Here is a 26,543-nt window from a genome sequence, read left to right as displayed (position 1 = left end):
CCTTTTTTACAGAAGTACAGATGACGTCTCAAGAAGCCTTTTCCTCGATGGACAACTCCTGTACGACTGAGAGCCTATACAGACGTTAGGAAACTATAGTGAAAACCTACAAGACTGGACAAACCAGGCTAATTTAACTGAGTCATAGTCGAGTGACGCTAGAAACGCCAGTGCAGGTTGGATTGCAAGGTTTCGAGTGTGTGTAAAGCATTTGTGAGCTTCCAATCCTGCCTGGCCCACTGCCACTCGCGTGTTATCGTTCACAGTAGCAATGCGCTTAGTACAATTTGATTGGCTTCTGGCTGCCCTGTTCCTGACAGACATTTGGTGACACCCCTATGATCTGTGTTTTGAATAATGATATAGCGTTTTGAGCTACTGGATGTTGGAATTTCCTTTGCAATCAATAAAGTATGGTTTACGTTGACACGAGTGGTCTCCCAATGCTTACTGGACCCAGTTATTGGGGACCTCTACATCCTTGGAAGCTGCTAGCTACATAGCCATGTTTAAATAGCCTCCCACACCCCATGTATGACAAAAAACAAGTGAGTCATTGCATCGCTTTTACTGTAATTAAGCATCATTTAATAGTTTACCACGGTAATACTTGCATCTTTTTGATGAAAGGTGTCCCCCAGCTTCATCGCTAGAACTACTGCATTGTCCGCGGCTGACACTGACCATCTGACTCTTCTGTCGTGTGTCTTCTAGATAAAAACTGTTTTCCTCTCGCCGCCTGCTCTTCTCTGCTCCACGGGGGTTGCTTCAAACAGCCCTGGGCGATTGCCTGTCTTGGTCTAATTGTAAGTCCGCCCCTGCGTGTGAAGCCAGCGGTTATTTAAATATCGCAATTAGAATGAATGCAAGTTTGCTGAAAATAGTGCTTTTATGAGGTGAACGTTAAAAATATGAAGGGAAGTCATCCCGATTTCGAACTATCCCTTTTAAGTGCTCTCAGCAACTTTTCCATGAAATGTTCACGGTTCACGGTTCACGGTTCATGTTCTGCTGGTTGTTGAAAAATGTTGATCAAGTTCCATTCATCTTCTATGCCGCTCATCCTCACTTGGGTTGCAGGGGTATGCTGGAGCCTACCCAGCTGACTTTAGGCGAGAGGCGGGGTACACCGTGGATAGGTCGCCAGCCAATTGCAGGGCACATATAGAAAAACAACCATTTATGTCATCATAAAAAAAAAAATTGCAGACACAGCAGCACAACACAGCTGCAGCAGTCCCATGCAGCCCACAGACAGCTTAAAAAATCCTAGGGGAGACCTGTACATCCCACCATGGCTGTGTCAGCCGTGTACTTCTGTACGTGGCAGAGCTCAGAGTTGGACTGAAAGTCGGACGTGTACAGAGTAGACAGAACAGGAGAGAGCACGGTTCCCTGCGGTTCTCCCGTGCTGCTGGTCACAGTGTCAGACCTGCAGTTCCCCAGTCGCACGTACTGGGGTCTGCCAGTCAGTCTGATCCATCCTCAGTTTGTCCCTGAGGAGCTCAGGCTGGATGGTGTTAGAGAAGTCCAAAAATGTAATCCTCACAGCACCACTGCCTCTGTCCAGGTGAGCAAGAGATCAGTGGAGCAAGAAGATGATGGCGTCCTCAACACCTACTTTCCCCCGGTACGCAAACTGCACAGGGTCGAGTCATAGTCATGTGATAGAGTACCACCTGCTCCATGGTCTTCATCACATGCGACATCAGGGCTACAGGCCTGAGGTCAGCTCAACGGTCATACGCTTCTCTCCAGCAACCTGGAATAGATTTTCCCAGGGAGGCTGAGGAGTGTGAACCCCCTATAGTTGGAACACACCCTCCAGTCACCCTTCTTGAAAAGGGGGACCACCACCCCGGTTTGCCAATTCAGAGGTGGTGTTCTTGACTTCCACGACTTCTCCTCGAAAGCTATTGACACATCGCTCAAATCTTCACTGTAATCACTGTAAACATCCTCTGCCTCGTACACCGCCATGTTTGTTTACCTGAGTGATCATCCGGAAATGATCCGGAAATGAGGCTGAACTGCGAGAGCTAGCTCGTCATGGCTGGCGCCATGAACCGTAAATGTCATTTTTGTGAATTTACTGTTTGCTTTCAAAAACTGAACAATGTAGAACATAATTACAAACAATATATGACATTTAAGCAAAGTTGATGAATCATGTCAGGAGGGACCCTTTAACTGCTGTGGGACAGGGAGGAGGGGGGCAGGGCCAACAATGAATGAATGTGGAGTCCTGGCGATGGTAAAGTACATCAATCACGCAGTTGAATTATTTAATACAATAGTGCTTTAAATATTCTAAATTTTAATTATATGTGTGCAAAAAAACAATACTCCCAGATGGAGGTGTAACGTAATCGTGTAATTACACCTCACCTGACGGAGGCAGTAATGCTTGGATGTACTGTCTTTTCTGCCGGAAATGGAAAAAATGGTCAAGGAAAATAAGACGAACCAGCGTTTACGACATTTCCTCCATATTTCCACAAGAGAGAGTCTGTACACGTTACCTTCTCATGCCAGGAGAAAATAATCTCAGCGTCACCTCGAAGCTTCTCATCGTAGCTGAGCTTGTTAGCGGCTAGCTAAGACAACGCGGAAGTTAGCAACACGTCGCAAGTGTGAAGTGTGCGAACATGTGTAAAGTACAAATGCTCAAAGCTGTGGTGAATCGGCGACTCGCTGCGGCTGTCGAAGAAATATTTGTGGTGTTGGTAAGAACAATAGAGAGTACGAGGAGGAACTTTCTCGAACAAAAGAGGAGAACGAGCGACAACGTCAACTGCTGGACGCTGTTTTCAAGGAGCCTCGTGTTGTTCTACGCAGAGCAGGTTTGTTTCATTCTCACCCTCACGTGTTTCACAACTTTATATTTGACCGTAAACGTGAAAAAAGAACACTTGGAAAAACTAGAGTGGAGAAGTGAAAGTAAGATAGTTGGTGTATGGAAATGAGGCAAGTGGCATATGCTGTAAAAATATAACATTACATTCACAAAAGAAGACCGAGCATGTTTACACTAACAAGGACACGAATTAAAGCTAAAGAAGATAGTTTACTTGATAGTTAAACGTAGAATCCACGTTAAATAAAGTCTGTGTAGGCTCTCAGTCATACAGGAGTTGTCCATCGAGGAAAAGGCTTCTTGAGACGTCATCTGTACTTCTGTGAAGAAGGTGTCGGACGTTTCGCTCCTCATCCGAAGAGCTTCGTCAGCGAACTAACAAGTGCTGGTAGCTTAGGCCTTAAATACAGTAAGAGTGGGCGGAATTGGTGTGCCAACACCCTCCTCCTATTGGTTCCTTACACTAAGCCTGGGCGGAGTAGTGGTATAATCCTATCCTGTTATTAACACCTCCGATAAAAGGGAAGTGTCGCTCCCTGAATTGGGTATGAACGACTCTGATACTGGCTTGTTAGCATCTATTGTTCTGGCTCGGCCCTGCCTTCACCTCATTTGCAAGACTAAGAGCTGTGGGTTTTGGTCTCAGTAACCTGCTGAACACAGGGTCCAAATTAAACCTCAAACCACCATTCCGATTCAATGATGGGTTCTGTTGTTTGACAAAAATAGCTTCCTTAACTCCTCTTTCAAACCATCTGTTTTCTTTGGCCAAAATCTTTACCTCGCTGTCCTGAAAAGAGTGATTGGTTGCTTTAAGGTGTAGATGTACTGCTGATTGAGGACCACTAGAATTGTCCCTGCGATGTTGATAAAGCCTTTTTTGGAGCTTTGCTTAGTTTCCCCAATGTAGTGCTCTTTGCATTCCTCATCTTTACAGTGGATGGAATAGACCACATTGCTTTGTTTCTGGTTTGGAGCCTTGTCTTTAGGATGCACTCATTTTTGTCTCAAGGTATTTACTGGTTTGAAATAGGTAGGAATTTTGTGTTGCCATAAGATCCTCTGGAGTTTTTCGGAGACCCCCGCTACATAAGGGACTACCACTCCTCTCCTTTTTGCTTCTGTGGGCTTTTGGGTTTCTTTCCCTACTCTCTTCTTTTGACATTTGTTAAAAGCCCACCGTGGGTACCCACAGGTTGAGAGCGCTCTCTGGACATGTTGTGTCTCCTTTTTCCTTCCCTCAGCACTAGTTGGTATTTGTTCCGCTCTATGTTGGAGGGTCCTAATAACCCCTAGTTTATGTTGTAGTGGATGGTTTGATTCAAAAAGCAGGTATTGGTCAGTGTGTGTGGCCTTTCTAAAGACCTCTGGAAGTAGCTGTCTGTCCTTTCCTATAATTACCTTGCAGTCTAAGAAGTTAAATAAATAAAGTATTAATATTCGAATACAGTTTTATCAACTTTATATGTCGTATTCTAAAATGGTCACTAGGTGTCAGTAATGTTACTCTAATGTTGGGTGAGACACACAAGCATCAGGCTTGATTGCCGGAAACAACAGGCACACGAATCCATCATAAAAACACAGGCTACTGTTGCGTTCGTAACCCAAGACACGCTAAAACTCAACACTGAACCTTTGACGTCACTTCCTGTCCCCAGGCAACATATTTATATATAGTAACACACGAGCATGAGTCTTATTTATGTCTTAAATGGCTAATTAACTCTTATGTTATACTGATATTGGGTAATAGGAGTGTGAAGGTTACTATAGGGGTGTTAGCTTGTGTGTAGAGGGCTCTAATAAACACATTTAGAAGGTCACAAACGGGTTTTCTGTGCTCTATGAACATATTTGATGTATAAATAATAGGGGTGTCTTGAGGCGAGATGATGCACACGATTGCGTCCACGAGGACGAGATTTTGACATTAATAAAATTACAATGAAAAAATATGACGGGCTATGCAAACCTTTTTATTTAACTGAGTCACAAAACAATGCAGTTGCATTTTGAAATGTTTATTGTCCCACAAATTGACACTCAAAGATATTATTGTCAACATTTTTTGAAACCAGATGGACCACTGGCATGAGAAAACTCACTGTTTTTCTCTTAGCTACATGTCTTTGTCTCCTTTGGTCATTATAATCTTAAAAAAAAAAACATGTATAATAAAAATAAACATTATACATATATATATTGAAAGACAAGTCTTTGTTTTTTCTTTTATGGGTTATTAGTGTCAACATTCTAGCGTTTTCTTGCTACATGATGCCTTTTCGATTTATTTTTCCACTTGTGCCGGGTTCTGTTCGTCACTGTTATGGAGAAAAGTGTAAATAGCAGCCAAGGTGTGTTCAAGACCTAAAAAAAAGCCTTAAATTGTCCAGAATTTTTTAAAGGGAGGTATCTTTTTTGCACTAAAAATGACTGCTCTGTTGTGTAGATTTGTTCCAGCCGCATTAACGCTCCCCTTCTCTCTTTAATTACCATCGCTCGCCTGCTTCGACGGAAGCTAAGGGGCTAAATCGTCAACAAAAGTTGTGGTTGCTCACGTCACGTAGAGCTATAAAAGCTGGGGTGTCCAATGTGCAGTGCGGGGGCCGATAGTGGCCCATGGATCATTTGTTGTTGGCCCGCGGCACAGTGTAGAAATAAAATTGCAGTGTCTAAATAAAAAAACCCAGCAAAAATGGTGGCAAATACACCAAAAGGGATAATGTAGCCAGAGAAGGCTGAAATGTTTATTAGCTTTGTCGTTAAATATGTATCATGTTTTAGCATTTTTCCTTATTCACATATTGATATGATCCTTGTCTGCCCTGGAATGTGATTGGGCGCATTGTGAGTCCCGTCGACAAAGTCCCGCCCTGAGTCAGCGGAGCGCAGCAGGAGAGGCTGAAGAATCGTCTCTTCTCGTTCACGATTAGTCAGAACAATAAAAAAAAAAAACAGGTCGATAATTATGAGGGAACCGCACCACCTCGGGAGGAAGCGCCACCCAGGCTTTGTGCTTCACAAGTCTGCCACTCCGTGTCCCACCGCGTCTCCATTTTCCTGGGATGCAACATTTCCTCCCACAGCAGGAACTCTGGCACATCAGCTGGGACGTGGTTTGTTTCGCACAGGCGGCCACGATGTCCTGGATTTTAAGTAATTCCTGACGACCATACACCAGCAGAGTCAATGGTCCTCACAACAAACGACAAAACAAAGATAAAACCGATCATGGTGAGCTGAGGGAAGGCTTGTATTATGCCACAGTCATTAATGAAGAAAATGGTCTACAAAAATGCTGATAAAATCATTGATCGCAGGTAATTCGTAGCACATTTATCGACCAGCAAAATTTGTTACCGTGACGGGCATAGCATCGCCTCGTTTGCAAGCGACACGTTAACATCCCCAACAGTTAAGGCACATATTTCCAAAAAATGAAAGGTTAGGGTGTCCTGTACTGTTAACGTGAAGCAGGGGTGTCCAGACTTTTTCCACCAAGGGCTGCATATGGAAAAGGACACAGGGGCCATTTTGATAGTAAAAAGGCGTATTATATGTATTTAAATACAAAATGTTGTGTTAGCTTTGTGCTGTTAGCGGCAAAGCATATTATCAAGGGACATCCCCATGAACGGCGAGTTAAAGAAGCCGTGTCATGACTCGTGGAGAAACCACAGCCATCTCTTTAATTCACTGGGTCTCACACGGAGATTGAGGCTGATCTTTGAGGCGCTACAAAACTGTGTGTGATGAACTGGAGAAGATTTGACCTGTCACAAGCTCAAGTGTGGTTGTGTCCCGTAGACGTCCAGAAATCGATCGGTCATCAAGAGCAACAGGAGGATCCCCAGCCCCCCCATGTAAAAGAGGAAAAGGAGGAACTCGCACTGACAGCAGACAGTCTGAACGCTTTCAGAGGGAGACGGGTAAAAAGCATTTTACCTGCTGGATTTGTGGTAATATACTGTATTTCCTTTTTTATTCACACATGGAGGAAAACCTATTCCCCCTCAGCCACAGGGTGGAGCTCCACTTTGACGCAGGAGAATCCCCAGCCCACACACATTAAAGACGAAAAGGAGAAACTCTAGATAACTCAGGAGGGAGACTCTCTCACTGATCCCGCCAAGCTGCCACCGACTGGTGCCTCTGTGAAGACCGTAGAACATGACGACAAACCACCCGAGTCCTCACAGCTTCATCGCAGTCCAAGCGAGGAGCCTCCAAGCAGAAGCTCACCACAACACATGACAGCAGAAGCCGGTGGAGAACACTGGGACGAATCACAAGCAGATAACCTCTTAGCTCCGCTATCAGATAGTGACGAGGTTGAAGATGAACACGGGGACGACACCCTAAAGCCTTTGAGCGACGATACAGACTCAAAAGTTGATGTTGAAGTCGCACACACTCACGCTGGCAAAACACTGTCAGAATGCTTTCAGGAGGAGATGGGTAAAAAGCATTTTACCTGCTGGATTTGTGGTAAAAGCTTTCTTCACGTGAACCCTTTTTACTCGCACATGAAGTTACACGCTGGAGAAAAAGCTTTTTGCTGTTCAGTTTGCGGTGAAAGCTTTCTTTATAGCAGCCGTTTGAGTTACCACATGTGGAAGTTTCTCGTCAACAGCGTTCCTGCCATTCACCTGTGGCATCACATGTGAGAACACACACGTGGGAAAACCTTACAGTTGCTCAGTTTGTGGCCAAAAAATGTAGTCAGTGGATACTGATGGGCTCACACATGAGCATACGCTCATTTTTCTGTTCACTTGGCGCTGAAAGGTTCAAATGGCACACAACGGAAGAGTAAACGTTTCTCTGTCCAGTTTGTCCTAAAAGATTGTCAGATCATAGAAATGTAATGTCGCCTGTGAGAGCGCACATGCGGCGTTGCGATCTTATTGTTTGTTTTACCGACGTGTAAATCCAATAAAAGCTCCACATGAAATAGTGACTCACCATCAGTGCGAGTTTTGTGCCGAGTGTTTTCACCATGACTTTTTTTTGGGTGGCAGTCTGCACCGGAAGAACGTCTTCGTCTGCGTTGAGGAACACTTCGGATAGCTTCTAGCTTTAAACCAAAGTTAAGGAGCAACCAGCTTCTCTCCGCATGCCAAGCACACAGTGGTGGTTTGAGGCATTAGCAAAGAGGCAACCAAAACACATGTAGACCTGTCAGGATAATTGTGCTACAAATTATCATCGATAATATCGAAATTTTTTGACATTTTGAGTGGTACTAACGTAGTGTACTGGTGTGAGCCACATGCTTGACACAGAAGTTGCCCATTCAGACCCTGTCTCTTAGGAAAAAAAACACTCCAACAAAAACGACACACACACAGTTATGTAGTATATGGAGTGTATAGCCAGTGCTATCAAAAAAGCTACTTTGAGGAATCTGAAATGAAAATAACAAACGCATTGAGTGAGGAGGCGTGTCCAAACTTTTGGCTATACTGTATCTAGTGGCGCAGTAAAATGCGATGATGTTGGTTGTCCTTCAAATGGTCTCCTTTCACTCCATTATACAAATTGGTGTTTGTGACATATGCATGTACGTCCCCCAGGCAATTCCTACTCTCTGAACATTTCGAACATTTCCCCAAATGCTGGCTTTTCAACCGTACTGAAAGGTTGCATTTCTTTGTGAAGCGAGCGAGCACCGTTTTCCGCACTTTCCTTTTATATTTACTCGGCCGATCAGACGCCTCAGTAACTGTCGGGACGAAGGCTCTGCTGCGCATCCACACTGGAGGTGTGTCATTCGGCTTTTGTGCCTTCATTCACATTAGGGTTTGCTTGCTAACTGCTAGCGCACTGTCTGTGTATCCGCTCTCTAGCAGCCCCCAACTCCACATACTGGGACAAAGAGGCTGAATGGCTGACAGGAGGGTTCACTCTCCCCGTTCATTCCACTATAGAACCAATGCACAGACACATGCAGAGTGAACCCTCTTGTCATCCGGCATGTGTGGTACAGCAGCGAGGAAAAGAAACAGGCTTACCTATACGCACATGTCAATTTATCCTCAATTCTTGGCCAAAATTCATCATTTTCAAGCTAAAAAAAACAAACAAAAATACAAATATAAGGCATTCAGAAGACACATTCGGGACGTGATATGTAGTATTCTACAGCAGTCACTAGATATCAGCAATGTTACATTAATGAGACAATACGTACGCTATCCAGAAAAAACATGGAACCCTCCCAATGCTAGCATATATCATCTACATTTTGTCACTATAGGGTTGTGATTTCATGTATAGAGGGCTCTAATTATGTTACAAAGTGTATTTAGATGGTTGTAAACAGGATTTCTATGTCTTATTTTCTCTTATGTCTATATTGGGCAATAGGAGTGTAAAGGTGGCTACAGGGGTGGTATTTCATGTCTTGAGGCAAGCTAAAACTCATTTCTGAATCTCCCAATGTCACTTCCTGTCCACTCGTCACTCAGAACACATTTATGGTAACACACGATGGCTTATTTACTCCTTTTATGTCTGCTATATTGGATAATACAAGGGTAAAGGTTACTATAGGGGTGTTAGTCCACGTCTAGAGGGCTCTAATAATGTTAAAAACCCGTATTTAGAGGATGCTAAACAGGTTTTCTAACTCTAACTACGAATATATTCCGTTTATAAATAAGGAATCCTACTCGCTGATTGTGATAAACTGTACTGTGGAGTGAAATGACATCATTATTAATGACTTATTTGATTAATTTGCTCTGTCACCATTAACACAAAGTAAAGATATCAGTGTTTTGTGTCGATAGCTTAGCATATATTGGCGTACACAGGAATGGTTTAGCATCTTTTTTTTCTTTTTTTTTTTGCGAAAGTAGAAGTCGAAGAGAATTGTAAAATATCAATCGATCTGATCTGACTGTTTTTGCTGTTGTCTTGTTATTGTTGCGTTGAAAAAAAAATTTTTGCTTATAGACTTTGTCAATACATAATCAATTGGCTTACATTTGGGGTCATCAGTAGGAGAAAAATCAGTAATCATTTAAATGTTAAAGTAAAATGTTTAATTTAGTCAATAATGTGAAACATTTTATAATCAATACATTAAATGTTTAATTGACATGCAATATACACTGCTCAAAAAAATGAGAGGAACACTTGGAAAACACATCAGATCTAAACTGGGGGAAAAATGATGTTGAATATGTTTCCTGATAATAAGTGGGTGATGTATTAGTAACAAAATGATGCCACATCATTTGATAGAAATGAAAATGATCACCCTATAGAGGGGGGGGGACACCATCCATAGTCTCATTAGGAGCATGCCCCCACGTTGTCAGGCATGCGTACAAGCACGTGGGGGCCACACAAACTACTGAGAATCATTTTGAGTTGCTACAATGACATTTTAGCTAAATGGACCAGTGTGCTGCATCATTTTTTCACTTTCATTTTTGGGGTGTCTTTGATTTCCCCCCTCTATAGGGTGATCATTTTCATTTCTATCAAATGATGTGGCATCATTTTGTTACTAATACATCACCCACTTATTATCAGGAAACATATTCAACATCATTTTTCCCCAGTTTAGATCTGATGTGTTTTCCAAGTGTTCCTTTAATTTTTTTTTAGCAATATACTTTGTCATGTGTGGTGTTCAGCACTACCACCAGATGGCAGCAGTGTGACGTCGTTGCTGCGTGGCTGTTGTAAAAACCTCCGAAGAAGACAAAGGCGGACGTTAACAACGCTGCCGAAACCAAAACAAACGAAGGCCAAGGCGACGTCGTAGAGTCGAGTTAAACATTAGAAAATGTTGAAAGAGTTGGTGAAGGAGCGACTAATGGCGGCAGCTGATGAAATATTCGCGTTGTTCGAGAGAACGATGGCGTCGTACGAAGAGGAACTTTCTCGAACGAGAGAGGAGAACGATCGACAGCGACAACAACTGGAAGCTGGCTGCAAGACTCAAGCTGTGACACACGTTGAAGGTATGTTTGTATATTTACTAGCCGTCCATGTCATAGTTTAACGCACTTCATATCTGAAATGCACGGAGTCAGTGAGACGACAAGGAGGCATTTTATTTCTTTAAACACAGTAGCGTAAACGTGTCATCCAAGATGGCGGCCAATGTACTGTTAATGTGTCACACACACGCTGTTAGTTTGTGTTGATGGTACCTTTTTAAGCAACGAACGCAAACAATACTATTCCTAAAGCCAAAAAGGTGTGCTTTGACGTGGTGTACCCCCAGAAGATGCATTTTGTCCAAATAAAGAGATGGCCCCTTCCTGTGACACTGAAGTCAAATGTTCGTGTAAGTTGGAACTGCGGTGTAAATTAACATCTGAGTCACTCACAATGTACACAGAACTCACGAGGACATAAAACACAGCAATAAAAACACAAATAGAAGAATTACATGAAACTGTATTTAAAAAAAAAAAAGACAACAAGAAACACTCTGATGCTTCCATAAGAGCAGATCCTTGAACATGCTCAAGGATCCCGCAGCCACCTGGCAGTAAATATCCCAACGGAAAGTCATCATTATGGGATTAAAAAGTCACAATTATAACACAAAAAGTTATACCTATGAGATAAAGTTATAAATATGAGATTTAAAAAACAAGTCAAAATTGTGAAGTAAGGAATTAAATAGGAGATAAAAAGTCGAAATTACAAAATAAGATGTCAGTAATGTGAGACAAAGTACAGATTTTAAAATAAATTACGAGATACAGTTATGAATATGAGATAAAACGTCAAAATTACAAGATAAGTCACAATTGTAAGCTAAGGAAGTCTCATTATGAGGTAAAAAGTTGAAATTATGAACAAGAGCAGGGATGTCAAAAGTGCGGCCCGGGGGCCATTTACGGCCAGCGACTGTTTTTTTACTGGCCCTTGGCACATTCTAACAATACGATTAAACAATAAAATATAAAAAACGACAGCAAAAATGGAAAAAAAAAGCAGTAATTTTACAAGAACAAAGACAAAACATGAAGGGAATAAAGTCATGATATTAACAGAAAAAAACAGCATAAAGCTGAAAAATTATAGGAAAAAAGTTGTAACATAAGAAACAAACCAAACAAAGAATTAAGTTGAAATTTTAGGAAAATTAGGTTGGGTGAATGCTGTAATGTTATGATAATAAAGTCAAAATATCAAGAGAAGGCATATTAGTATGAGAAAAAAAACATAGAATGTAGATATTTATAAAAAGTAATGTAAGGAGAAACACTTCAAAATAATATTATCACTGATAAAATGAATAAATATATTTTATATGTGTAAATATATATATATTATATTAAATATTAAGTTTGGGTTGTTTTTTTATGTAAAAGCGGCCCCGCATCTTTTGATTTTTCAGCATTCGGCCCTAAGTGGAAATAGTTTGGACACCCCTGGACTAGAGAGTCCAAATTATAAAATAAAAAGTTATAATTATGAGATAAAGACAAAGTTATGAGATAAAAAGTTTATGTGATCAAAAGTCGAAATTATGACATAAAAAATTCCAAATTGTGAGATAAGGAAGTCATAATTGAGATACAAATTAGATTTTGAGATAAAGTGGAAATTGTGAACTGGAAAGTCAAAATTATAAAATAATAAGTTGGAATTGTGTGAAGTTGAAATGATAGAATAAAAAGTCAAAAATATGAAGTCATAAGAGATAAAATGTCCAAATTGTGGGATAAGGAATTCATAGATGTGAGATAAAAAGTCGAAATCACAAAAGAAAAAGTCAGAAATGAGACAAAGTCAAAATTATAAGGTACGTCTAAATTATGAGATGAAGTTAAAAATATGCGATAAAAAGTCAAAATTGTGAGATAAGGTAGTCGTCATTATGAGATAAAAAGTCTAAATTATGAACTAGAAAATCAAAATGATGAAATAAAAGGTTAGAATTATGAGAGACAAAATTATGGAATAAGAAATCCAAATTATGAAATAAAAGTTAAAATTATTAGAATAAAAAAAAGTCATAATTATGAGATAAAAAGTCCAAATGATGGACATCCTTGAACATGCTCAAGGATGCTGTAGCCACCTGCCAGTTGAGTTTGCTGATGTTGTTTTGGCACGGTTCGACCAACAGAAGTTTTGCTTTTGCAATAAAGAGCTTGTCGATCACCACGTCCTCGTTATCCTTCCATCATGTGTGTAGACGCCATGATGCCATCCTCATCCTTAACGATGCTCTCCACATTCAAGCGCTGAGGTTGTTGGCTCGTGGTTTTTTTGGGGGGGGCGGTCTGTGCTGCCACTGTTCATTGTTTGCGATGTTTGTGTCCTGCAGACATCCAGCAGCCCCCCCACGTTAAAGAGGAAGAGGAGGAACTCTGGACCTCTCAGAAGGGAGAGCGTCTTCTCGGGCCGGAGGAGGAGGCCGGTGTGACTGTTGTCTCCGTGAAGATCGAAGACCACGAAGACGAACCGCGAGCAGACAACCTTGTCGCTCCGCTATCAGAAAGCGACGACGCAACGTCACGTTGCCCCAACGACATCCAAGAGCCTGTGAGCGGCGATGCCGAAGGCGATATGAGGACTCACGCTGGCGTGCTGAAACGCTCGAAGAACCAGGCCCACGAGGGACGGTTTACCTGTTCGGTTTGTGCGAAGAGGTTTTCTTATAAGAGCCATTTGAGCGAACACATGCGGACGCACACGGGAGAAAAACCCTTCAGGTGCTCCGTTTGCGGCCAAAGATTTTCTCACCATTCTACTATGGTGTCACACATGAGAACGCACACAGGAGAGAAACTTTTTATTTGCTCCGTTTGCGGTGACAGCTTTTCTCGCAAGAGCAACGTGACTCAGCACATGAGGACGCACATGGGAGAAAAACCCTTTCCTTGCTCGGTTTGTGGCAAGGGCTTCACTCAGAAGGCGCACATGCTGTCGCACTTGAGAACACACACGGGAGAGAAGCCGTTTGGTTGCTCGGTTTGCGGTAAAACCTTCTCCAAAAAGGCTAACATGATAGCTCACATGAGGACGCACACGGGGGAAAAACCTTTTGTTTGCTCAATTTGCAGCGAAAGTTTTGGCGAGAAGGTCTCTTTGATTGCGCACAAAAGGACGCACACGGGAGAAAAACCTTTTAGTTGCTCAGCCTGCGGTAAAAGTTACTCTTATAAGAAGACATTGACAGCGCATGTGCGGACACACGACGGAGAATAAAGGTCTTCCTGGGCAGTTAGCGAGCTCTGCTGTGTGCATGATGCCAGATTCCCTCATGGGGCTCGAGTTAGTGTGCCGCGTATGAACAGCAGCTAAATGTGACTGCTTAGTGAAGATTTACAACATTTTATACGGACACAACAACACAATTTCCTTAAAACCCACGTGAACGGTATACTGTATGCCGATAAATGCCTTTCCGAAAAACCGAGCGGTGGCACGCCCTACAAGCGTGCTGTGTCGCGTAGGGTTGCCAACACCCGTGTTGAGCTGACGAGGGACGCACTTTGTCGCGAGAATCAACGCTAGTCTGTAAAAACCTCAATGGCTTCCTTGTGGCGGCTCGACACAGGCTACGCCACAGGCTAGGCCAGTCCGTGCCAGCGTGTTTGATTTCAGACTTGATGCCTTGCATGAAGGCGATGGCCACACTCTGAGTGGAGATGTGCTTGGTAAATAACAGTGTACTATTGAGATCGGTATCGGCCGATCTCGCTCATGGATGGTCGGCATCGGCAGCATAAAACGCTGATCGTAGCTTCCATATTCATGACGCATGCTGTTGATATTTAGTTTTCGGTTCTCTTTTGTTGTGCTCTGATTTGAGGTTGTCTGGTCTCGTTATGATTTCATTTCATTTTAATTCTTGTATTTTTACTTGTAGCGTTTTTTTATATTGAGTTCCCATTCTTTGTAAATAAAGGTGGTGACCTCCCTGGAACTTTTCTTTCTTCCTCGCCCATAAGGAAGTCATATTCCTGACATAAAAAGTCAGAATTATGTGATAAAAAGCCGAAGTTACAAAATAAAACCTCAAGATTATGAGATACAAAGTCATATTATGACATAAAAAGTCAAAATTGTGAGATAAGAAATACAGTTATGAGACAAAGCCAAAATTGTGCAGAAAAAAGCCATAATTATGTGATAAAAACTTGAAATGAGATAATTATGAAGAAAAAGGATTGATATTCAATAAATATGAGATCAGAGTCATAATTATTACATAAAGTCAAAATTATGAGATAAATCATAATTATGAGATTAAAAAGTCAAATTTACAAAAAACAAAAAGTCAAAATTATGAAATAAAAAGTCGAAATTTTTTAGTTGTATTACTCCAAAACATGAATCAAATTAAATTATTAAGTCACAATAATGAGAGAGTCATATTTATGAAATAAAAAGTCAAAATTGTGAGATAAAGACAATTATGAGATTGAAATTTCAAATTGAGATAAAAAACGTCGAAATTCTGAGATAAAAAGCCACAATTATGAGATAAAACGTTGAAATTACGAAATAAAAAGTCAAAGTTAAGAGATAAAAAGTCGTTACTATTAGAGTAAAAGTCAAAGTTGCGACATAAGAGAGTTATGAGATAGGAATTTCAAATTATGAGATAAAAAGTCGAAAATATGAGAAACGAAAGCCGTGCTTGTTACATAAAAAGTTTAAATTATGAGATAAAATCATAAATAATGAGAAAAAGTATCTATATTACAAAATAAAAAGTAATAAATATTAGATCAGAGTCATAATTATGAAATGAAAAGTAAAACTTGTGAGATTAGACGTAATAATGAGATAGGAAGTTCAAATTATGAGATAAAAATCATAATTATGAGATAAAAAATCGAAATTATGAGAATCTTACCACTCACATCGACTACATTGGCACAGCGTACATAGTGTACAAAGCAGATGAAGAGGCTAACAGAACATCTATATTTGACATTAAAAAGCGGGGAGATTCTCCCATTCCTTCAAGTAACGCAACCTTCGTCCCTTAAAGACCATTTGATACGTTATTCTCTATCTTTTGGCTATATTAAATGTACTTTTTCCCCTTCCAATTCTCATTGCCTTGGGACAAAATGCTACTGTGCACCCTGGCTCAGCACTCCCCTATAGCAATGATAGTTTTACTCCTCTAGAAAGAGATTTTCATTTGAACTGCATATCCCATCCCTTTTTTCCACTAAAATCCATGGTCATGATCCTTTACTTTTTATTCTTACTTTCATACAATTCACTATGCTCTCGTCTGTACAAATGAATCATAAAAAAGACAAGTTTTAAAATCATTTCACATTTTGATGATTTTTTTTGTTTGTGTTATGAAATAGAAATAAGCTCTTTTCTGATATAGAAATATATTTGAACAAAAACCACAGGAATAATATATGATAACCATAATGTGTAATAACCATAAACACACACAGAAAAAACAACAACACTGAAACAAAACCATATGCTTTGGGTAAGACAATACGTTGTTTGCAATCTCAAACATACGGTATGCATGTTCAGTAATATTATTTTCCAGAACATATCATATGAATGAATCCTTTTACGTCAGTCATTCAGCAGCAAAAAAAAAGGTTGTTTATCCAAATGAAGGGTCATGCCGGGTCAATTGTATGCAAACTGGCTTGCTAACTGCACTGTATACAATGCCTGGTAAGCATCATGGAAGCACTGAGATTCTCCCATTCCTTCAAGTAACGCAACCTTCGTCCCTTAAAGAAATACATATATCATGATATAACAGAAAAGTAGGTACATTTCCTCTTAGCTATTATAGAGCTATATAAACCTATCAATTCTGGACATACATTTAATCAGAGGAATTTTACACGATCGAAAATATCTGAGAGATGGACAGTGCAAAACCCTTAAATGATCAATCATAAATCTACATTTCAATCATACTTACACGTGAAATGTTCGTCCACAGCCTTTGAACTGGCGATTTGTGCAGTTAATAGCTGCACGTGCAGGCATCTTAAGGCAAAATTTGTGTCCAATCCGAATTAATAAAATAAATTCACCACGAATGCAAAAGCTTGTCGAGAAGTGTTTTTTGAGAGTAGCAATGTGGCGGCCGTGTGGCTTCACAAGTCATCGCCAATGAGCTATCCAGATATATAATACAGATCAGTGCGTTGCACAAGCACGACCCGAAGGGTGAAGACGATGCCTCGGAAGCAAGCTTAGAACCGTACAAATGTTGAAAGAGCAGATGATCAAATATTCGGGCTGTTTGAAAGAGCGACAGCGTCTCACGCGGAGGAACTTGCTCGAACAACAGAGGAGAACGAGCGACAACGACAACTGGAAGCCGTTAGCAAGACTGGGATTGTGATACACGCTGGAGGTACGTTTTGCCGACCTTCTACTTCATCTTTTAACACACTTTCTATTGCCAGAGAAACGACACGAACCAGTGTTACTTATCACAGTATCAGTGAAAAGACAGGCAATGACACCCGAAGAAGGCGGGACTAAATGACTAAATACACTGGGATTACCCAATAAGAGTAAACAAGCGATGTAAAACGTAAATAAAAACTCCTGTTCCAGCGGTGTCACAGTAAATGTGTTCCCCAGGAACCTTCGTGACGAGTCTAGTGCCAATGTAGGACTCCACATTTGCAATTACGTTGCTTCCTCTGCCTTGTATTTGTATTTTAGTTCATTTAACCATGTTTATGCTTAAAAATGCTTCATTTGGGCCAAGAATAAGCACAGTTTACTTAAATATGCATTTTTAAAATGAATAATAGGCCATATTCAACCACAAAACAGCGATCTTTTATTTGTTAATTAATTTTTAATTTTTGCAACGTTAATAAGCGTAGGTTTTCTATGCCATAACTATGAAAATACTCCAGTTGAATATCTAGTTGTACTTGGCGGACATTTACTCATCTTGATTAACCACGACAGACTTAGTTATGGAGTCAGGTAAAATATTAAAACCCCAGCAGGATGTTTTCTGTAGTTTGTAAAAAGGTGGTCGGTGCCGCGTTTGCTCATCCTTAACTCACTCAATGCCAAAGACGTAGTTGTACGTTTTTATAAACCTCAACGCCCGATCCCAACGACGTCTCTCCACTAACGCATTTTCACTGCGTTGTGTGGACGGGAGAATCCCACGTGACACGGAGGAGGAAGTGAGAGAGCGTGGAGTGTACCGTGCGGAAGGTGACGCATTGTAGGTTAATTGGAAACCCTAGAAATTGCAAGGAAATAGAATAATACTCCTCCATCAACATTTTTGCTTAAATCTTGCCTATAAAAGCACATTTGATCTCAATTTAAGAATCTTACAAGAGCATTTGGCTGATTTTGTACCATTTTACTTCAGTCTAGCAACTTGCTTATTTTAGGGCTCATTATGTTCTTAAATGTCACAAGAAAAATATTCGAGTTAAAAGAATTCCAAGCCAAGCAACTTTAGCTTACCCCACTGGCAGAATGTTTTGCTTGGAATAAGAAAAGTTGTCTCAGTAGGCCAAAAAAAATCTACTTGTTCCACGGATACACATCGTAACTCATGCTATTAAAAAATCACAACATTTAGTCTGCATTGGTCATCAAAAATTGTCGACGGCGTGCCGCTACCTTTCTGTTGACAAAACGGAATGTTAAAACGTTGTTGTTTATCACTGTGGAGGTTGTGGAATCTTTAGAGCAAGATTTTATTTGTGGGGAAAACCAAAAGAACTTATTTTGAGAGCTGTTTGCTCAATTTTAACATAATCTCTCATTCTAGAACGAAGGTTGTAGTTTAAAGTCAATGAGTAAATAGCCCTTGAAGCTAGGATAATGAGCTAACATGTCATATACACTATATACGTAGCAAATCATTTGCAGTGTAATCACAGATATAATCACTAAATCCTGTAGGAGGACACCACCACTGCGTCTGTCTGTCCACTTGTAAAATATTCATATTAGGATAGACCGGGGGTGGGCAAACTGCGGCCCACGGGCCACATCAGGCCCAACTAGCACCTTAATCCGGCCCACCGGACATTTCCAAATTCTTTTTTTTTTTTTAAACCTTGCAGTGCTTGTGTGGCACGCTTGAGTTGCCAAAATAGTCAGACGCAATCTGTAGCTCGGAGAAAAAAGCCGTCCAAACGACACAACACGCCAACAGACACGGTGCACAAAATGAACCTAGCTACCACACCATGCAGGCATAGAAATAACTACAGTGTCTATGCACAAAATACCCGTGCCACAAAAAACACCCATATATTCCCGCCGCAAGGCATGCTGGGTAGCTCGTGGTACTCTTTCTCCCAACATTTTGCCGTGTTTGTCGAATTTTTCCTTGATTGCAAAATATGCTGAGGAGTGAACATACTCAACAATGTTTTATTGTTCGTAGTTCATGCCGTTGTTGCTGCTGGACTACTCAGCATGCCTTGCAGGCATTTGGAAATAACAGTCTTAAGTCATGTGTTATGTTTAGCACTTAGTTGTTGTTTTTTTGCCAAATTTTTTAACCCAATGTGGCCCACGAGTCAAAAAGTTTGCCCACTCCTGGGATGGACGATGTAATAGTTGACACGTCTGAGTTTAAGTGCATTTGTGTCCTGCAAGTGTCCAGCTGCTGATTGGCCGCCAGGAAGAACGTCCCCCTCAGCCGCAGGGAGGGAGCCCCACTTTGGAGCAGGAGGATCCCCCAAAGAGGAAGAGGAGGGAGCGTGTCTTCCAGGGCCGGAGGCAGCTGATCTCGCCAAGTGGCCACTGACTGGCGTCTCTGTGAAGACCGAAGAGCATGAAGATGAACGAACCGCCTGAGTCCTCCAAGCGGCAGCAGTTCGCCACGGCGCATGACAGCGGCAGCTGGCGGGGACCGCCGCGGAGGATCACCAGCAGACAACCTCTTCCTCGCTGCGCTGCCAGACTGTGACGACGCCACGTCGCTCCCTCCCGAGGACGAAGACAGGGACGACGTCGGAGGACCTTTGACCCGCTTCGCCTGCTCAGTTTGCGGAGACTGTCACAACACATGAGGACGCACGCAAAGGAAAAACCGTGTCGTTGCTCAAGGTGCGGAAAAAGATTCCCTTGAAAGTCGGCTCTTGTGGCGCACAGAAGAAGCCACGCCGGGGAAAAACCTTTCAGTTGCTCAGTTTGTGGGAAAAGATTCACTCGCGAGCAGTCGGTGGTTCCCCACAAAAACATAGTACACACAGGAGAAAAACCCTTTCAGTGCTCAGTTTGCGGTAAAAGGTTGTCTCACCCCTCGTTGATGGCGCTGCACATGCAAAAACACACGCGAGGGAAAAGCTCTTCAGCCACGCCGTTTGCGGCGACCGCTTTTCCCGAAAAATTCGCGTCGTTCGGCACATGAAGATGCACAGTGTAGAAAAACCTTCCGCTTGCTCAGTTTGCGCTAAAAGAGTCTCCCGCGAGGCAGCCAATATTATACACCAGGGAGAGACCTTTCAGTTGCTCCGATTGTGGTCAAACGTTCACTCAGATGGCAAATATGGTACAACACCTGAAAAAGCACAAGGGCGACAACATTGTTGAAGCGTGAAAGTGTCATGACACACGTGAGAAGATACCGGATTGCCTCACGAGTTGGTTCCACCTGGACCCCGCTGGCCTGAACCAAGCACACAAACGACTGCTGAGCAGACGTGACTTGTTTTCTGATCTCTACAGCACACTTACATTGGATTGCGGTTCGTTTTCTGGTATTCTTGTCTCATTATTTCAACATTTGATTTGACCCTCAACCAGTCCAGGGTGTAGCCCGCCTCTTGCCCAAAGTCAGCGGGGTAGGCTCCAGCATACCCCCAGTCAGATTTGTTTGGACGCCTGTTTCTGCAACAGAACTACTCTCAGGAGCTTGGAAGTCAGGTCATGACTCCCCCGCACAGCTGCAAGAAGTCACAGAGCCACTTTAGATTTGTTCCGTCGTCTCAGGCAGAATCTCCAGAGTTGGGAGGGGTGAGCGTTGGAGACAAAAAAGAAACATGACAGACCTCTCAGCTTGGACTGCTGTCTGCAAGAAACATAAGTCATAATGAGGAGATAAGAAAGTCACAATTATGAGATAAAAAGTTGAAATTATATTAAAGAAGTCATAAATATGAGACAAAAAGTTGAAATTATAAAACAAAACGTCACAATTATGAGATTAAAAGTAAAAATGATATTTAAAAAGTCACAACTATGAGATAAAAAGTCTAAATTATGAAATAAAAAGTCATAATTATGAGATAAAAAGTTGAAATTACAAAACAAAAAGTCAAAATTGCAAAAAAGGCAAAATTATGAAATAAAAAATCATTATTATGAGATAAAAAGTTTAAATTATAAACCAAAAACTCAATTACCAAAATTCAAAAATATGAAACAAAAAGTTGAAATTATGAGATAAAAAGTCCAAATTATATTTAAAATGGTCATCATTATGAGATAAAAAGTTGAAATTACAAAAAAGGCAAAATTATGAAGTAAAAAGTCATTATTATGAGATTAAAAGTAAAAAGTAATTATTATGAGATTAAAAACGCAAAATTGCAACTTGAAAAGTCAAAATTATGAGAGAAAAAGTCTAAATTAAGAAGTAAGAAGACAATAGTCATAATTATGAAATAAAATGTGGAAATTATGAGACAAAAAGATATTTGCTCTGCTTTTTCCCCAATAAAGACTATTTTAGTTGTGACGTCTTTTGTAGCCTTTTTAAATATTTTTTTTCATCAAGTACTGCCCAGACAATGTTGCGACTGTTAAACGTGTCTGGACCTGCTCCCAGTCCAAAACCCTGATTGAAAACAGAGCTGCATCCCTCAGTTCCAGCTTTTAATGATTCGTTTTGTTCTGCAGACGAGCAGTGCTCGTTTCGACCTGGAGATGAAATAGAGTCTGTGACACTTGCGGGCTGAGTGAGCGAGTTGCAAATGCAGTTAGAGTAACCATTTTAGTGACACATTACCCAGTTACCCTTTTGACGATCTCGCGGGAGCAGGAGACCAGTACCCGCGAGTCCCGGTTTAGTTAACAATAACTTGCGCGTCTCCATTCGCTACTTTGGCGGCTGACAAGGCTGCAAAACAGGAACCAAGAGTCGAAGGCGACGTCGTGGAATCGAATCCGTATCGAAAATGTTGAAAGAGTTGGTGAAGGAGTGACTCATGGCGGCGGCTGATAAAAATACTGGCGCCGTCTGAAAGAACGATAGCGCCGCACAAGAAGGAACTTTCTCTGGAATTTAAGAGAATAACGTCGAAATATTATGAGGAAAAATCACGTCATTTTATAACACGAAGATGAAATATTAAAGAAATAAGATGGTATTTTTTAAGTCCTCATATAAAAAACAAAATAAACTTTTTGGAAAATGAGGTTGCTGAAAATAAATTATGTTACAAGAATAAAGTCAAAATATGGGACGATAAGTCTTAATTACAAAATGTGTTGGGATGTGCTCTCACATTGTCATGAGTTGTGTTTTTGTTTACAATGCATGTGTGGTAATTTGTTTTATTTGTGCCACCTGTGAGTGGGCGTGACCTAATTTGCCATGCAATAAAACGCCTCAGGGAAAACTGAGGGCAGTCAGTCTGCGGTTGACTGTGTAAAGAGAGTTCCCCCCGTCCAGTGCATTTCTTTGTGTTTATGCTGGTGTGCATCGCTCTGCTAAGAGGTTATGGGTCCAGGTGAGCTAAAACCTGAAAAAGACCTTTAAAACTAAGCACTTAATTAATGCAAGGTGCGCGCAATTTCCGTGAGGAGCAGCACCTGTGCTCGAAGCACAATGACCACAAGAAGAAAAGCAGTCGAGCTGAGTGGAAGCCGCTGGTCGCGCTTACTTTTTGACGGGGATGAAAATAACTACGAGTTATGGGAGACGAAGTTTTTGGGACATCTCCGCCTGCAAGGTTTGAAAGAAACCATCCTGACAATGCCCGAAACTGAGGATGAAGATCAACTGCTCAGTGACCAGGCCAAGAATGCGGAGGCGTATGCGGAGCTCATCCAGTTCCTCGATGACAAGAGCCTGTCCCTGGTGATGCGGGAAGCACCTGACGACGGTCGAGTAGCGCTACATATTTTAAGAAACTACTATCAAGGTAAAGGAAAGCCACGCATTATAAGCCTTTACACTGAACTGACCTCGCTCCAAAAGTTAAACAGCGAGAGTGTGACAGACTATGTGATCAGAGCCAAAACCGCCATCACCGCATTCAGAAACGCAGGAGAGACTTTGCGTGATGGGCTACTGGTGGCTATGGTGTTAAAGGGACTACCGGAGTCATATAAGCCTTTTGTGATCCACATCACCCAAGCAGACGAGAGTATAGCGTTTCCTGAATTTAAGACAAAATTAAGAAGCTACGAAGACACAGAAAAAATGCGTGCTACTGTCGACGAGGACAATGTGATGACAGCACGAGGCAGATGGGCAGCGAGGCCCGCCAGAGGAGGCGCGGGTCCAGGCGAGCGAGAGCGGCAGCAGGTGGCTGCGAGGGACGAGGTGTGTTTCCGGTGTGGGACTGTCGGACACCGAGCTTGCACCTGTCAGCGCAGACATTGCAGAAGCGGAGACCTGCCGAAGCCAAAATCACCGAGATGATGCCCGTAAAGCTACAGAGAAGCCGGAGGAGCACGAGTACGCGTTCCGGCTGAGTTCCATGTCAGCCGACCTCCAGCCGAGCCGGGATGTGAACGTGAGGGGCCTCGTGGTCTACTGCGGTGCGACCTCGCACATCATCACTGACCTCGCCAAGTTCAAAAGTTTTGACGAGAGCTTCAAGGCTGAGTCACTGTGTCGAGCTGGCAGATGGGACACGGTGCAACGTGTAGCCGAGCACCGAGGGGACGCGGGCGTTAGGCTGATGGACAGCCGGGGCCGAGCGTTGAAGACAACGCTGAGAGGCGCCTTGTACATCCCCTCCTATTCTCAAGACATCTTCTGTCAAAGCGGCTACAGCCAGCGACGCGACGGTGATCTTCAAGAAGGACAAAGACGTGTTGATCCACAAAAACGGTACGAAATTCAACATCCATGTTCACAACAGACTTTATTATTTACACACTGTAGACAACCATGTGTCATGTGATGACAATGTTAAAGGGTGTTTTGACTTAAAAACATAGCATGAAATTTTGGGTCACTGCAACTATGAGGATGTGTTAAAGTTGCCACCTGTTGTAGAGGGCATGAAAATTAAAGGAGCAACCAGAAAACCTCCACATTGTGACGTGTGCATTCAGGGCAAATTTGTGCAAAGCATAAATAAAAAGCTACTGAGCGTTTTTTTTTTGGCTGATGTAGCGCCTTATGGCAAAATCAAACGACTCGGATCTGATAATGGTACAGAATACACTTGCAAAAGTTTCAAATCTTTAATGAGAAAATGGAATAAAACATGAAACCTCAGCTCCAAATTCGCCACACCAAAATGGCACAGCTGAGCGAAATTGACGCACACTTTTTGATATTGGAAGATGCATGTTGCTCGAGGGTGAGCTACCAAAAGTCTGTGGCCTTATGCAATACAGACAGCAGCAGTGATTAGAAATCGATGTTTTAATCACCGAACAAAGCAAACACCAGTACAGTCATTAACTGGGAGACAACCCAACCTGTCCAAAATGCAAAAGTTTGGCTCAGAGTGTTATGCTTATGTACATGACCAGAAAAAACTAGACCCCAGGGGTGTTAAAGGTATTTTTGTTGGGTACGACAAATCCAGTCCAGCGTACCTTGTCTATTTCCCTGACACTGGCAAAGTGCAGAAAAATAGATCAGTAAAGTTTGTCTCTGAGCCTAGTGGTGAGGAGCAAAACCTAACTGTTTCACCGCCTGATGATGATGATGATGATGATGATGATGATTGGGATCCGAGAGTCAATTACAGGGCAGATAGACCCCAGCAAAATGCTGTTCCAGCCATTGTGACTGAAGAGAATAGTCGGCCAAAAATAGTGGAAGTTAAACATGAGCCTAGAACCTACCCTTCTAGAGAGCGGAAGAAGCCATCTTAGCTTCATGATTAAGTTTCTCAGTCAGCTGAAGAAAGGGACCAGGTCCAAAGTAACATGGATTACTGCTACAGAGCAACATACAACATCCCTGTAACCTTTAAAGAAGTCATCAATTCAGACAAGTCAATGAGTGGATTCATGCTACGGACGAAGAAATGCAATCTCTTACAGAAAATAACACATTTATTCTAACCAATTTGCCCCCAGGTAAGAAAGCAGTGGGGGGTAGATGGGTTTATACTTTAAAGAAAAACACTGATGGGTCATAAAAACACAAGGCCACATATGTGGCAAAAGGCTACAACCAAAAAAGAGGTGTTGATTATGAGGACACTTTTTCTCCTACTGCCAACCTGACTAGTGTCAGAGTGTTGATGCAGAAAGCTGCACAAGCAAACTTGATTTTGCACCAAATGGATGTCAAAAGTGCATAGTTAAATGCACCAATTGATTGTGAGATCTACATGGATCAACCACAAGGTTACGAGGTGAAATCGAGCACTGATGAAAAGTTAGTCTGTAAACTACAGCGCTCATTTTATGGACCTAAACAATCGGGCAGAAATTGGAACAGACTGCTGCACGATTATTTGACCGAAAATAATTTTGTGCAAAATCAAGCTGATACTTGTGTTTACACAAGAGAAACGGAACAGGATAAAGTGATAATTGTTATCTGGGTTGATGACCTCATTATTGCTGCAAGTAATGAAAATGTGCTAAAATCTGTAAAAATATTTTCATCAAGATTCCAAATGAAAGATTTGGGTAAACTTAAACATTTCCTCTGTATTGATTTTGATCAGACAGATAATTGTGTAAAAATGTCACAAGCTAAGTATGTAGAGAAAATCCGTGAAAGATTTGATACGCAGGATTGCAAGTCAAGGTCTACGCCTTGTGAACAAAAACGTCATTCCAGTGATGGTGTTGACATGACAGATGTCACCAAGTACAGAGAGGCTGTCGGTAGTCGTATATATTTATCAGTGTGTACAAGACCTGATTTAAGTTTTATAGTAAGCAAACTGTCGCAGTACTTTTCAACCCCAACTGAGGAACAATGGGTCACTGTTAAACATGTTACGCTATCTTAAAGGTACGCTGAACAAAGAGTTGTGTTACTCAAAATCCGATTCCTTAAGTTTACAAGCATACAGTGACGCAGATTGGGCAGCTGAAAGTGACAGACGCAGTACTGCTGGTTATTGTATAAGATTAACCAAAAATGGCACCCTGGTTTCATGGAAAACTAAAAAGCAGCCCACTGTTGCTTTGTCAGCCTGTGAGGCAGAGTACATGGCCTTAGTAACCACTGTTCAAGTGTCTGTATCTCAAACAGCTTCTGGATGGTCTTGATAATCAAGTTTATCCACTAAGATCTTTGAGGACAACCAAGGCACAATTGCTTTAGCAAAAAATCCAATTAGACGACAAAGATGTAAACACATCGACATAAAATATCATTTTATTCATTCCATTATAAATGATGGGCACATTGTGTTACAGTATTGTCCTACTGAGGAAATGGTTGCTCATTTAATGACAAAGCCCGCAACAAAATTTAAGTTGGCAAAGTTTGCACGGTTCATCTTTGGAGGATGAATTGTTGGTTTTTGTTTGTTATATGCAAAAAAAGGGGTATTAACAATGTAAGAACAAGTGGGGGTGTTGGGAT

The 26,543-nt window shown here is 41.6% G+C and overlaps 1 protein-coding gene across 1 annotated transcript; it reads left to right on the top strand.

Moving 5' to 3' along the window:
* The first annotated feature begins 10,577 nt into the window (after positions 1-10,577).
* LOC129179388 (gastrula zinc finger protein XlCGF8.2DB-like) lies at positions 10,578-14,732 on the top strand. Its single transcript, XM_054772588.1, has 2 exons — positions 10,578-10,839; positions 13,170-14,732. Exons 1-2 carry the CDS (start codon positions 10,662-10,664, stop codon positions 14,051-14,053), a joined length of 1,062 nt encoding a protein of 353 aa, XP_054628563.1. The 5' UTR covers positions 10,578-10,661; the 3' UTR covers positions 14,054-14,732.
* The last annotated feature ends 11,811 nt before the right edge of the window (positions 14,733-26,543 follow it).

The sequence above is a fragment of the Dunckerocampus dactyliophorus genome, chromosome 4, assembly GCF_027744805.1.
Source record: "Dunckerocampus dactyliophorus isolate RoL2022-P2 chromosome 4, RoL_Ddac_1.1, whole genome shotgun sequence".
Lineage (NCBI taxonomy): Eukaryota > Metazoa > Chordata > Actinopteri > Syngnathiformes > Syngnathidae > Dunckerocampus > Dunckerocampus dactyliophorus.
Note: the sequence above shows the minus strand (reverse complement) of the source record. Positions and strands in the feature narration are given on the sequence as shown.

Excerpts from the sequence above, each read along its gene's own strand:
- LOC129179388 (XM_054772588.1), top strand. The coding sequence starts at position 10,662 with ATGTTGAAAGAGTTGGTGAAGGAGCGACTAATGGCGGCAGCTGATGAA. Across the intron at positions 10,840-13,169 it reads AGCTGTGACACACGTTGAAG|ACATCCAGCAGCCCCCCCAC; the intron begins GTATGTTTGTAT and ends TGTGTCCTGCAG.